Genomic DNA, 14,370 nt, shown 5'->3' with positions numbered 1-14,370 from the left:
TGTATCAAATTTACAAATAAGTATATTACTTTTTTCAAATGCTAAGAAGTTTTGGTATTCTGATAGGAAAAAAATCACTGCAGTTTCTTCAAGAATTGTTAGGAGCAAGATCGACCTAAACAACTGTGAAATAAAGCATATGTAAATACTAGGGATTCCATATGTGACCAATTTCTAATCTGTAATAATATGTAACATCAAGATTTAAAACCGAATTCAACTTTCTGAAGGTAGCCAGATCCCATCAGAAAAAAAGAAAAAAGAAGAGAGAATGAGATAAAGAAAGAATCTAAATGTAAATAAAGAAAATACAAGTGTCAGATACTTCATTAAGGATCACTCAATAATCCTCATGTCCTTTTTTTTAAAAAACCACTATGTGAAAGGCACAGGCTATACTGCATACCAATCTTGTATGATGAAATTGTTTCAGCTACTTATCTGGAAGTTTCAGTTCCTATGAGAGAACAGGCTACAATATGAAATCTGCTTCCTTAACAGTTTTACAAGTTGGTGCAGTAACTTCTTTCCCAACAGAGAAAAACATTTGTGAGATTTTAAACAGCAGTCAGTAAGGCTGAATTACTATCACTAAGTGCATTGATTTCTGTGAAAACAAATTCATCAGCAATATAACTGCTGTAATTTATAGTACAACAATATAATTCTAGTAAAAGCAAAACTAGTAACTAGAGACCAGTAAAAAATAAAATAAAGTAAAATAAAATATATATAATAAATCGGTGTGCAGTTGAATTGCCTGCAGTTCTAAGTAGCCAGCTAAATGGAGCTTGCTATCACTGAACTTGCACAGCAGCATATACACACCAAGGATGAACACTGATTCGCCACAGATGGCAGCCAATGTTCACATCTGCAGGACAAGACCAGCAGAAAACTCATAACCTATCCTAGCAGACAAAAGTACTATAACTTCCTGGCTCACCAAAACAGTAACTGGGAGTTTTATAGCTTTGCTGCTATTGCTGCAACTGTATGTCCTGAATAAGGAATTTATTTCCCCATTTTTCTGACAATAACAGTTACTACCACAGCTGTCTGAAACAGTCTCATCCTACCAGCTCTCACTATCAGAGTTATATACACTTTTATAAGCCTTTATGTTAGACGCTGCACTGCAACAGCAATAACAAAAAATAAATATAACAAGAAATCAAATACATGATATTACCTATAGATAACAGTTCTTGTCCTGAAGCCCAGTGGGATACATATGTCAGAAACCTTTAAGTTCATCTTTAAAATAGGTTTTAACTTGTGTGAGTATTGATCCAGTTTTTCAGACTGGCAAGTAGTGACAAAAATTGAATTAAGAAGATTAGAGGAGAAAGAAAGGAGATTTGTTAATCAGAACGTTATGTGTGGAGATGGGAAGGGTTTATATGTTCTGATTTGGAATATAATTCTTACTTATTGATGCTGTAAAAATGCAAGGCTTATGCCATATTTAGTTAGCTGCCAGTAGTGGAAACTGTCATCTTGATTTACCAACTGATTGTGCTCTTCTGGGAAGGAGGGCAGCATACAGTGTTTTCAAACTGAAAATCAAACAATCACTTGAAAAGACAAAAATAAGAAACTGTTGTGCCAATATGTTACAAAAATAATTAAATTCAAGTACTACAATATTCAAAACTGCTCCACCTACTGGGATTACAAAAAAACAAAAACAAAACCAAAACAAAAACAACAACAAAAATAACAAAAACCAAGACAAATTTCACTCTGCTAAATACAGTATATTTGGAACACAGTGGATAAGGTTAGAGAAATTTAGATGGCATTTAAATTCACTATAGAGTTTTGTTCTGTTGCTGTCGTGAAACCAAACACAATTTTCTAACTATCTCATCTAACACAGTTGTACTCTCTGGATGTTCTCAGTGCATGAGTAGTGAAGCGTAAATATTTTTAAATATTAAACTACAGACAATATAGACTGTATGAAAGTTATGCATGTGGTCCTGTAAATGACTATGTTTAAGATGAAATTTATGCAATTGAACAGCCCTTGACAGGGCTTTATTGTAAAGAAAATATTTAATGGTTAGAGGTAACAGTTTTCTACTGCTATCAGAAGTCATGCTAAATGGCTGAGGCCCATTCCTGGTTGTACTGTGGCCACAGTAGTCATGCTCATATTACTGATGATGCATAATATATGTGAAATCAAATATGTAAGTTGCCTAAAAGCTAGAATGTAATATAATTGCCTTTCATTTGATATAAAGCTTGTGATGAAGTATCTCTATTCTCGACAATTAAATACCATATTTTAAAAGATCACTGTAATGAATATCGGCTTGTTCTTTTATGCCATGAAGAAAAAAAACCATTATAGCATAAACATATGTTCAATGTAACATTTTATGTAATACATAAAGCAGGAAATGACTGACTTAGAAAAACCAACCTGATTTTTTTTTTTCATTTTTTCCTGAAAAGTTTCATAGAGCAGAAAAAACAGTTTTATATAGTATTTCAAAACAATGCAAAATCAATGTCTCTGGCATGGCTTACAGAGTAGTATTACACAAAACAGTTGACAGGAGCTTGCTCTTGGACAATGTTTTTGTAACTTACTAATTTGTCATGGCATCTAACTGAAAAACGGTTGCAATACAGTTCATCCCTGAATCAAAAAAAACCTTTGTGGCCTGTTCATAGAATCGTAGAATCACAAGGTTGGAAACAACCTATAAGATCACCCAGTCCAACTGTCTCCTCATCACCATTGCTACCACTAGTACTAAACCATATCACACAGCATGTCATCCAGACATAGGAAATGACAGCTTAAAGACAGAATTCTGCTTAGAAAGTAAAACTGTTTTAGACAGGGAGGGTAAGAATTTAGAGATACCTGAACGTTTCCCTGATTAGAATAGGATGCAACAATGTTAATGAATAGAAAATAAAGCTACAGATTAGTTATTTATAATCTTATAGTAACAGTAATGAAAGACAGATAAGGCATTTATAGCTCCACTCTTCTGTTATCTATGCATCTGAGATGAAGGGTCCTAATTTCATGAACCTGCTCCTTCCACTTTCCAAATCTTTTACTTCAGTGATGCCAAATTTTTGGAGTTTCAAAATACTAACAGAAGTCACTGTATCAAAGGTATTTCAGATATCAGATAAAAATGTAGGAAAGAGGTATGTGGATACCTGACCACATTTATAATACAGACAGGAAGATATCTATGCCCTATTACAACACAAATACCAAGCAGTTCTGTCTCTAAGCAATCCAGTTAGAAGGAAAACAGTCTCTTATAGTCAGTCTACATGAAACACATGACAACAAGCACAAGGGGACCAACCAGTTTCATCTTTTAGATAGAATACAAAAACAGAAACAAGGAGGTATTGAAAGATGCTATCTCCTTCACTGCATGGTACAAACAGAAATTACAAAGTATTTGCTCAATACATAAGAATATTAGCCAGATAATCAAGTAAGAGTAGCAGCAAAACAAAAAGATTCTGAAGCTAGTGGATCTAATGAACATAGTTCTAATTCATCACCAAGACAGACATCCTTTTTTCAAAATATAACAAACCACATTTGATTTCAAAAATATTTGTGCTGATTGCTACTTTAGTACAGGAAATAACAAAAATTACTCCAAAGTATCTTCCATTGATTTTTCAACTTGATCTTTGTTTTAACATCTGCACCTAACTTATAGAATAAGAGAAGACAGTTTTTATGTACCTCAGGAAACTCCAGCCTGCCAGTAATAATTCAAAAACACTTTCTCTTCAATAACACTTAATTCAAGAAGTACCGTAACTCAACACTGATTACTCTTACTACTGCTATCTAAGACTACTATGTTTAGATTACCATTGCCTGAAGCACAGGTAGGAAAGTTTTAAAGAAAATTCTACGGAAAAGCATCAAACATTATTTCTCAGAAAAAAAACTTACTGGCTCAAAACAAATCAGTTACAAAAGTAACTGAATCTGAACTTTACCTGCAAACCCAAAACAGGTCAAAAATCTCAAGTATAGATTTACTGAAAGACAGTAAAGCATAAGAGAAGGGTACCCCATTTATCTGCATCACTTATTACTGTATAATTCTAAAATGTCTGCAGGGTAGTTGCCATATGCCATTTTCCTGTTTATGAAAAGGAAGTGTCAAAACCCAACCACAATGAAAAAGAATCAACACATCTGATCTTGCAAAACACTACCAGATGACCGAATGAAAAGATAAATTAAAGATAGAGAAAAGAAAGGATACTGGAGAAGACTACGAATGGTGTTGACTACTAAATGGAAACAAATCTTACCATCAAGTGACTTTTTTGAAAAACTCATCAGTAGTGGAAACAGAATGACTAAAAACTATATTTTCATGTAAGTAGCAAAGCTTCAGTGACAATTCATTCCTACATAATCCATAATTCTCTCATTAGTATTACAGGATAACAATCTGAAACTCAAAATCCCTTAATCACGCTCAGATTGAAATCTTTAATGTGATCACAATTTTCTGAATTCTTGAATGCAATTTCACTTTTTTCCTGCTTTTGATTTAAACAAACTGTTGCGCCCTTTCAAGATACATACTGACAGTTCAGCAAAAAAAATCCACAATATTAGGATTTTGTTTGTTATAGTCGGATAATTCTGCCTTCCCAGTATACATCATGGCAACTGGTAAATGTCTGAAAGTTTGCAAGATCATGAGCAATGCCATATATCATGTTTACAAAATCCTGCAACTACATTTGAGAAATTTTTTGGACAGTTATTTTCAAACAATACTGTCCAAAATTCAAAACTTTAAGACTGACTGATAATTGGAATAATCACAATTATAACATGTTTTGCAACAAGAAGCCTTTTTTTTTTTTTTTTTTTTAATAACTACAGCTTTCAGTTTCATCATCATTAAGAGATTCTTCAAATTACTTTTTAAATATCCTTTTCCCTCAGGATTTTCACTTATATCTAATTAGACTACTTACCCCATGCCATGTAATTCCCCATTGCCAAAACTGCTAAATGCTTCAATGAGAAGGAGGAGGGCACAAGTGGAGCAAGGCAGATGTAATGTCATTGGTTAACAATAGAGGTGTGAAGCAACTGCCATAATTATAAAACTCATTAATTCACAGTGTTTAGTGGGAAAAAAAAAAATCCTTGGCAATAAACTCTGCTGAAATAGCGATTCCTTTCAGCACTACATCGAATTGAAAAAAAACACTTCCAATTTACACCTTTAACAAGAACGAACACTAATTCCAGTAGTAATTATGAAAATCAACATCTGCATAAAAAGGAAAAACTGTCAGCTATAATGGCATCCAGTATTCACACATGCTTGTCATCTTTCAAATCGACACATTTGGCATGCTTGACCCCTAACTGATTTTTAGTTTCATTCCTCTTAAGATTGTAAACAGACAAGTCATAAGATTACTTTTCCAGAAAAACAAAAACAAAACCCAACAAATTACAACATAAAAAGATCTAATACATTTTACACTTTAAAATTTCTGCCCAACACTAAGGTCTGAGCTTTTGTCTGCAATATTAGCTATTTTTATTTGTGCTTTATAGATAAGCTATATAGGTAAGCTGTTTACATGGATGAAGAGCCCTGGCATAAGATGGACAGCACTATGATCTGCCTGTATCATTCATCTTCCTTATGCTACTCGTTAGCTTACACAGTGTCATGAAACATCCCTCCATCTCTGCTAATCCTATTCTCAATACTATTCCCTCTCCAAATATTTCTGAAAAAAAAAAAAAAAAAAAGTTTCTATGTGTAGACAATTTTCTCTAGAGAGAAAAAGATACTTTAAAAAGACAGCAGCTGGAGTAAAGCCCTCATGTTGAATACTGAATATTGTATTATTTAACCTGTGATCCCTGTGGATATTTCTTCTTTAAAATTCAGTCATTTTACACACAGAATATACGGGAATCATAGAAGACTACCATTTTGTTTTCAGCTGAATATACTGTATGCTATTTCATAGAACTTACAATGTTTTCTGACAACAGAAGAACAGATACTGCAGGGTCAGTAACTCCCCTATTTAGATTGTCTAACACTTTCCATTACAAAAGATTACTGTGGCCTTTATTTCTGAGCTGTAACACTCCGAATATTTGCAGCAGGCGATTTAAAGTTGTCTGGAAGAAAGTCCTTCTACTAGAAAAGTGGCTTTCCTAGTGTAGAAAAATGCTGATTGGGTTTTGTAATGTAAACTGTTGAATAGCACTTTTTTTTTTTTTTTTTTTCTGCTTGTATTTCTCCTCAGAAAAGTTTTGGCAGTGTGTCAAAACCATAAACATACAAGTAACACACATAAATGGGACTCCTGTCTTGGAGGTCAACATTTGGAAATACGGATACTAAAGAATTCAGGCCACTATTATAATATATGTAATACAGCTGAGTCTTTAATCATATATGGGCAGAAATACATTTTACGTTTTCCTGGATAGTGTTGTGGTACTTCTTCCTTCCAAATATATGCTGGTACAAATGGAATTACGCCATCTTGAAATAGAAGATTTTGTAGCTATCCAGGCGTAAACTCTTAAAAATATGTAAAATATGATACCTTTATGATGATATGTAATACTATCATGCTACTCTGTACTCTGTACCTCTGAATTTGTACCCTGACACCTTTTGCCTTGCATTGCACTTTGTTACTAAACAGTCACTAGAATAATCAACTGAGCAGGCACTATTGGCGGAGTAAGACATCAGGAAATGTGAGGTGCCTGGGAGACTGAAAGAAAAGCAGTACAGGATATGGACCTTCCTCAAATGTCCCCAGACTTATTAAAGCTGCTCTATCTTCCACATTATGCTCTATATTCCACAAATACGAGATGATGATATGCAGTTATTACTCTGGGATTTCGGTATTCTACCAAACCTAAAACAAACAAATACTGGATTTGTACATGTCCTGAAGATTACAAATAGACAGAAAAGGAAGAGGCGTGCAGAATAATTTTGACATACTGATTCAACAAAGCACCTAAGGCATCAAAAATGATTCAGTTATACTACTCAAAACAATGATAACAACAAAGAAATTACAAATCATGCAAGAAAGGCTATTCTTAATTTCAGGATGTCTTTTCATACACTTCTAAATGTCTTTAAGAGTCATCAGTTACATACACATAAATTAACAAAATATCATCACTTACTGTCAGAATTAAGAGCAATTCTTCAACACTGCTTTCAGGTTTCAGCTGATCTTTGAACATCCCAATAGTTGGATGTTTCAAATAGTAATAGGAAGCAATGCGGCCATATGTCAGAGGTTCAATACTGCGGTTATCCTGTTAGGAGAGTAATCAAATATATATACTTTTTACATAGTTCAACACTATGCAGAGTAACTAAAAAACAGATATTTTAAGACTACTTTATAGGTGAGAACAGTAAAAATGGCTTAGCATCATAATTTAGCTGCCAACCTGATTAAACTGAGATTTCAATTAAGTCTTAGAATTAGCTCCAAAGAGAAACTAACCCTTCAAATAAGAAGCATGCATCCAGTTGTTCCCAATTTTTAGGAACATGAATCTTAATGAACATAGTGGTCTTACCTCCCCAATTTCAATACAGTAGGAACATTCCAAATCAAAGAGGGATTTCTCAACAAGGCTTGAGAGGTATTTGTTCATAGTGTCATGGCTCACATTGTCCAAGTTATAGTAACTAGAAGAATTGAAAACAGATGCATCACACAAGTACTTATAACACACTGAAAATTTTAAACAATAACATATTGTAGGAAAACTTACAAGGCTGCTATAATAATAACACACTTGGAGCAAGAAACATGCACACTAAACAATTAAACACAGAACTATTCCCTGATATAGTCTAACAAGAAATTCATGATACTTAAATAGATTGTGTAAATAACGAAAATAATAATACAATATACATATGGAAATACAGTAATTTATCTGTTTATTAATAGAAAGGTTGATACAAACAGAACTGGACTGGCTACATTTTATTAATGGGAAAATTTTCTTCATTGCATAAGTATAATATCCTGATTATGTAAGTTTGAAAATGAATAAGCAATACTAAAACTCTTTAATTTAAAGAAAAAAGAAGAAATCCCACCCAGGGTAGCAAATGTCCTTATATTCCTGGAACTCTGAAAATAAAAGCTGGGCATACAGTAAAATCTCTTGAAAAAGTAAACCTACACAAATCCAAATGTTAATACTTGTTTTATATTTCTGTTTCATTTTATTGTCAACGTTAAAATTACTTAATTACTAATATTATGGAATTGGGTATTTGTCAATGTGTTTATTTCACGTTCTTTTGCACGTGAAAACATTGGGGCAAACTATATGTACTAACAATGTTTCTTTGTTATCTGCATTAGGGAAAAAAGTTTATAAAGTGTGTTAAAACATTCCTAGTTTATAAGAAAAAAACAATGTGACCAAAGTCAGTGCACCTTAACAGTAGAATTTAAGGTATATTTATAAGATTCTTACTCACACAAACAAGCACAATTTCAGGAAGAGCTTTTACCCTGGAATCCACAGATAAAAATGTAATAAGACCTTGAGCATTAGCTCCAACAAAGGCAGAAATTCAGAAAGCAACTTTTAAACTCAAACTAAAACCTAGCATGCTCAGAAAGTTTCAAAATACTGAATTTAAGAAATGTAAGTACATTGTGCAATTTCAAAGAAGAAATTAAAAAAAAAAAAAATCGATGATCTATTGGATTATTAAAAAGCACAGTAGAAAGCTTGTCCCTGCTCATTTAATTCTGGAAGTTACTGCAACTGTCATACAGACTACTGACGCTGTTGCAATGGTGAAAGATGCTCCTTTGTTCCTACTGGCTGCTTTACTGTTTCCTACTGTTTCCACTGTGCACTCAGCACCTCCACTGGAAACAATGCCACACGCTGTAATGAAGATTAGCTTCTTTCAGTGTTATTTTGTGCAGGTGTACAACAGGCTGTATAACAGCGTGTTGAGATTCATTTCACATAGTTATATTTACACGATTGTGTAAGTTGATTTCACATAGTTATATTTACACCTGAGTTAGTCTTTTTAACTCTCCTTACTGTCAGTAGAGAGAAGCATGCACTTAGAGAATGCTATTCGTCTGAGGTATTTCAGATTTCTGCTTTAGGATGAGTTGGAATGTGATCACTGGCTCAAAAAGGGAGTTTAGATTATCAATTCAGTGGTTGATGCTGTATTTGGGGCAGAAGAATCCCATTCCTTGATTCCTTTACTGTAATGCTGTTTTTAGCAAATTTCATAAGAGTGAATTATGATTTAAATACCAGAAGCACCCTTCCATGACTGGTTTTCAATATAACCTGACAAACAATAGTATTTTCTTAACAGATTTTAACTTTCCTTTATCTAATTTTGGAATAGCAGTAACATAACTGAAAAAAAGCTGCATGCTAAATAGCAATACAGTTATTTGTGTTTCTTTTCTTCCTTTCTTGTTAATTTTCAATTATGGGGTTAATTCACTGAATGTTCACTTTTCATTGAATGAAGTTGGAGTAAAACACTACTACAATGAAAAAATTATTAAAAATCTGTTCTGCAGAGACAGTCAGATATATTAGACAGCAAAATATCTATTTGACAGTGGAGTAATCAGCTTTGTGGTATTTTATATCAGTTCATGGTAAGATGATCTTAAATATTTACATCACAGTTGCTGTTCAAAACAAAACAAGTGACTACATTGACTAAAAAGTTTTATATGATAAACAACCACACATTTCTTGACCTTACGCAAAGAAAATTTATTTGCAGCAAAAGTAATTAATTTCAGCAACTTAATTTTCTTGAAAGTCTCAACATTTTCTGAAGTAAAATAACAATGTCATAAAAAGGTCACTTGCAGTTTTTCTCCCCCCTACATTTTAGCAAAAAAACCATAATAAACTCTGTTTACTAATAGAAGTCACTCTGTATCATTTTGTTTACCTTCTGAAAGCAATCCAAACAAATTAACTTCATACACTGCTTGTGAGTGTGGAAAGATTTTCTGTTTTATAGGTGTAAACCACTAAAAATTCATTAGTATTTTTCTCCAAATTGAATCTAGCACTACTTAAATGACTAATTAAGGCACTTCGTTGTCACGGTATTTTAGACTTTCACTGTATTGTTTGCAGTATCACAATACTGATTATGAATACTGATAAAATTAGGGAAGAGTTTTGGGCAATATAATGAAATGATTTGTTACAACTGTAATTTCAGACACTAATTCAAGGAGATTTTATCCTGTAGTCTAATTTTCAATACTGCATATTGAAGACTTACTGATAGAATGCATTATAAAGCCTTTTAAAACTGTATTAATCTAAAATTTGCTGATTTTCGATAAATTATTGTCAGATGTAAACATCTAGCTGCCTAGTGCAAACAAAACAATGTGAAGAAAAATCTTAAATTATTTGTAATCTTGAGTGAAGTGGAATCGGTGTGTTTTAACTACTATCTATAACTATCTACAACTATATATAATTTTGAGTGCATCCACAGAAGCTTCTTGGTCATACAGCACAATTTCCCTTAATACAAAGCAGAGCCATTTATCTAGAAAAACTATGCTAAAATCATTGGCAAAAACAGAGATATTGTGTAGACATTAGATGGTATTTTGAATGTGCTGGAATAAAAGCAAGTAGAATTTTGCACGTTGGTATTCTCCAAATAGAAATACTGCTTTGTATGTAAGTTCCTCTAGGAAGCTATATTACCTAACTACTTAATTACAGATAAAGAATAAAAACAATGCAGTTTCATGCTCACTGCATTGAATCATCTAGTCATTATTTTCCCTTTGCTATAAACAGACAGCCTACCTTTTTATCAGCACACCATTTCATTTATTTCACAGTGAAGCCCAGTTTCACAATAATTGACTTGTCAGAAGCTCTAATTTATGAGGCTGGGCTCTGTAAGCCTTCTCCTATATTGGACTCAACCTGCACACAAGCAGGGTTGAATATTTACAATGCTGTTAACAGGTGCTGAGTTGTTTAATGATTCTAATAGCCAGAAGCGTACTGAGAAAGCCAGCGGGATCACAATTACAGGCTGTTTGAACACAACAATTACTCGTCCCCTGAGAGGTGTGAAAGTCAAAGGCAGTTTTATCCTAACAACATCTAGCACATGGGCTAGACAGGCTAACTTCCATTAGTAGTCCATTGGGAAAAAGCAATAACAAACCCCTAGGTATCATAAGAATTTACAAAGTATGTAAAATATAAGTGATAAAAAACTTCTATAAAACAATACATTTAACATTCCCAAACCTTTTAAAGATTTGTAAGAACAACAAACAATGAAACATAAACTTATTTCTCTAATCTAAGGAAGTGTGGAATTTCATCAGCTGAAAAAGATAGAAACATGCAGGAACATAAAATATAGATGAAGTTACAAAAAACATTTAGGACTTAATGTGAATGATGGCAATCATTTCCTGTTTAGCTTATGTAAACCTGACCTGAGATCTCTCTGGGAAATTTTTCATCAGCCTTGAAATGATCCTGCTATAACTGTCAGTGCTGTGAAGTCATTTGTTACAGCGCCATGTTTTTTATGTTCAGATTATACGCTAGTAATAGGGACACACATAATGAAAATCAGTGGCAGAGTCAGCCAAAAATATTTAAAAAAAGAAACTTGCTAGTTGGAAGGCCATGGGAAACAAAAGCATTAAAGACTGCATTCACATGACTTCCAGAACGTGTGCTTTCTGATGCTACAGTCCTGAAAGATGAACTTTGTTATGAAAAAGCATGGGAGAAACAGATAGTTGCTTTCATAAAAATCTTTTCTGAAGTTCCCAGTTGTGTTTAATAGCTTATGGCCTTTGGTGGCTGCAACATCTAAAATGGCACCATGCAAATGGTACTGAGTAGATGTCTGAGTAGATGACTGACAGACTTTCATAGGTGGAGCCATGTGGCAATGTACCAACCCATTTTGCTATTAAGGCATCACTGACTGTCTGCTGTCTGAGACTGGCTTGCTAAAATGCACCAGAGCATGCAGAAATACCACAGCTGGTAATCTCCATCTGTATTTTACTTGTACACATTAATTTATTGCATTCATATATTTGCTTTAGCAAATATTTTTCTTTTCATTTTTTCTTTTCATCTTAGTTAATTTAACTTTCTTCAGTAATCCACCTTCTGATATAATTCCAAAGAAGTCCTACAAGTCTGTGCTTTTGTCACTGTATCCTATACAAATCATTCTACTCTGAGTGGATGAATATGATTTCACTTTTATACCAGAAACTATTACGGAACAATGTTAATCATCATTTTTATGCTGCTGTTTTATTCATATTACAAGGATTGCTCTGAAATTAGTGCCTCCGATTTCATTATGCTGGCCCATGAAATCAGCGGCAGATGATGGCAGTATGACAGTAGAAGTTGAACCTTCCCACCAAAACTCCATTACATTTTGTTGCAGTGCAACTGATGGCAGCAGCACAGGAAGCAAAGGCATGGCATTGAGTCCCACCCTGTTGAAAAAATTGCATCCATCAACATTCATTAACAGTTGTGGAATGTTTAGGGAGACCAAACAGTAGATGTCTGTGCAGTGAGGTGGTAGGTACTGTATTTCAGCAGTGGCATCAGCAATGTGAAAGACATGCCATGTACTGAGAGGTCATGTGCAACTGTCATACCACAGAGTGTCTCAATCAGCTCATCTACACGAATCACCAGATTATGGCAAGGGAACTGCATACAGAGCTGAATATTGGCTTCAGAGTATTAGAAATGATAGTGCCAACATTGAAATATTGCAAAGTTTGGGTCAGGTGGTTCCCAAAAATAAACAGAAGCAGAAAGAACACTGTATGCAAGTTTGTCAGGACCTATTGAAGCAATACAAGGCTGAAGGTGACTGTTTCTTGGATGGACACTTTCCATCATTATGATGGAAAGATGAGATATGGTGCCACCAGTACTAGTGAGTGTCAAAACAGCAGTCCATAGAGTGATGATATGTGAACACCCCGACAAAGAAAAAGTTCAAGATACAGCCTCATCAGGTAAAACAATGTGCACCGTCTTTTTGGGTAGGAATGAGGTGTTCCTTCTGGATTTCATGGAACCCAGACAACCCATCAACTCTGATCGCTAAATCACAATGCTGACTAAGCTAAAGGATTGAACTTCCAGAGCCAGGCCAGAGAAGACAACCTTTCTCTTGTAACACAACAATGCCAGGCTTCTCATCAGTTTAAAGACCAAGGAATGCATTGCCAGTCCTGGCTGGACTTTTCTATCACATCCACTGTAGAGTCTGGATTTGGTGCCTTCTGATTTCCTCTCTCTGAGCCAATGAAAAATTGATTGCATAGGCAATATTTTCCTAGCAACAACACCATCATAACAGATGTGAACAGGTCAGCTCTGCTGGTGCAGATTTTTATGAGTGCGGCATACAGGCTCTTGTTCACTGCTGGTGAAAATGTATAGCTAATGTTATAAAATAGAGTTCTGTAGCTGAGAATTTGCTATTTCAAATAGCGTTATGCTCTTTGTATCTATTATAGTTTTCACTGAAATAAATAGGAGGCATTAATTTTGGAGCAATGTGTACTGGAAAAGCTCAGCTAATTATAGTGAGGAAAGAAAATTTAAAGTAAAATATAAATGTATGATTAGTGATAACAGCATTGGTCTGAGATAATTTCTTTTAATTATAGTTCATGCTACATTCCTCTGCATAAATAATAAAGGACTATGACAAAGTGAAAAACATTAATAATAACTGCCAGAATTAACTGTCAGAAATATTGTTGTCAGAAGGAATTTACACAGAAAATTAATTTTGCAAGTGCTTATGTATACATACACACACATATAAAAATACATAAAAACCCACACATTCTAAGAGTGGTATGACGTATGTTCTCAGAACATCTAAAAATTAACATTCCAGATGAAAGCTGATTCCGCCTAGCTTAACATATGTTGTAAATTTCTATTTCCCTTTTACTGCGTATGTATCTGGAAAATATAACCTGATTTACAGAAAACGTTTTCCTATTGCAATTTTTCTTTTGTAGAACGTTGCAGATTATAATCTTTTATAAGGGTAAAAGAATGAAACAGTCAAGAAATTCCAGTCAAGGAAAGAAGATATATCTAAGTCTTCAGTCTGCTAGTTACGACAGATGAGTCTCTCAAAATAGACCCTTTCAAAGAACAAGGCACTTAGTTGACCAATCTTTAAACATGATCTTGACTAAGTAGAGAACATAAAGGTTAAAATTGCATGTGGA

The 14,370-nt window shown here is 33.9% G+C and overlaps 1 protein-coding gene across 1 annotated transcript in view; it reads right to left on the bottom strand.

Annotated features, from left to right (window-relative positions):
* The window catches only part of ASCC3 (activating signal cointegrator 1 complex subunit 3), a gene marked incomplete at both ends in the record, with an annotated part of 243,679 nt that overhangs the window by 32,294 nt on the left and 197,015 nt on the right, over nt 1-14,370 (bottom strand). The window contains 2 exons of the mRNA XM_079532681.1: nt 7,223-7,357; nt 7,628-7,739. Coding sequence (XP_079388807.1) covers nt 7,223-7,357; nt 7,628-7,739 — 247 coding nt within the window. The remainder of the gene's footprint in view (nt 1-7,222; nt 7,358-7,627; nt 7,740-14,370) is intronic.

This window comes from Tetrao urogallus (assembly GCF_951394365.1).
Source record: "Tetrao urogallus genome assembly, chromosome: 2".
NCBI lineage: Eukaryota > Metazoa > Chordata > Aves > Galliformes > Phasianidae > Tetrao > Tetrao urogallus.
The sequence above is the reverse complement of the archived record's forward strand: the minus strand, read 5'-3'. Positions and strand labels throughout refer to the sequence as shown.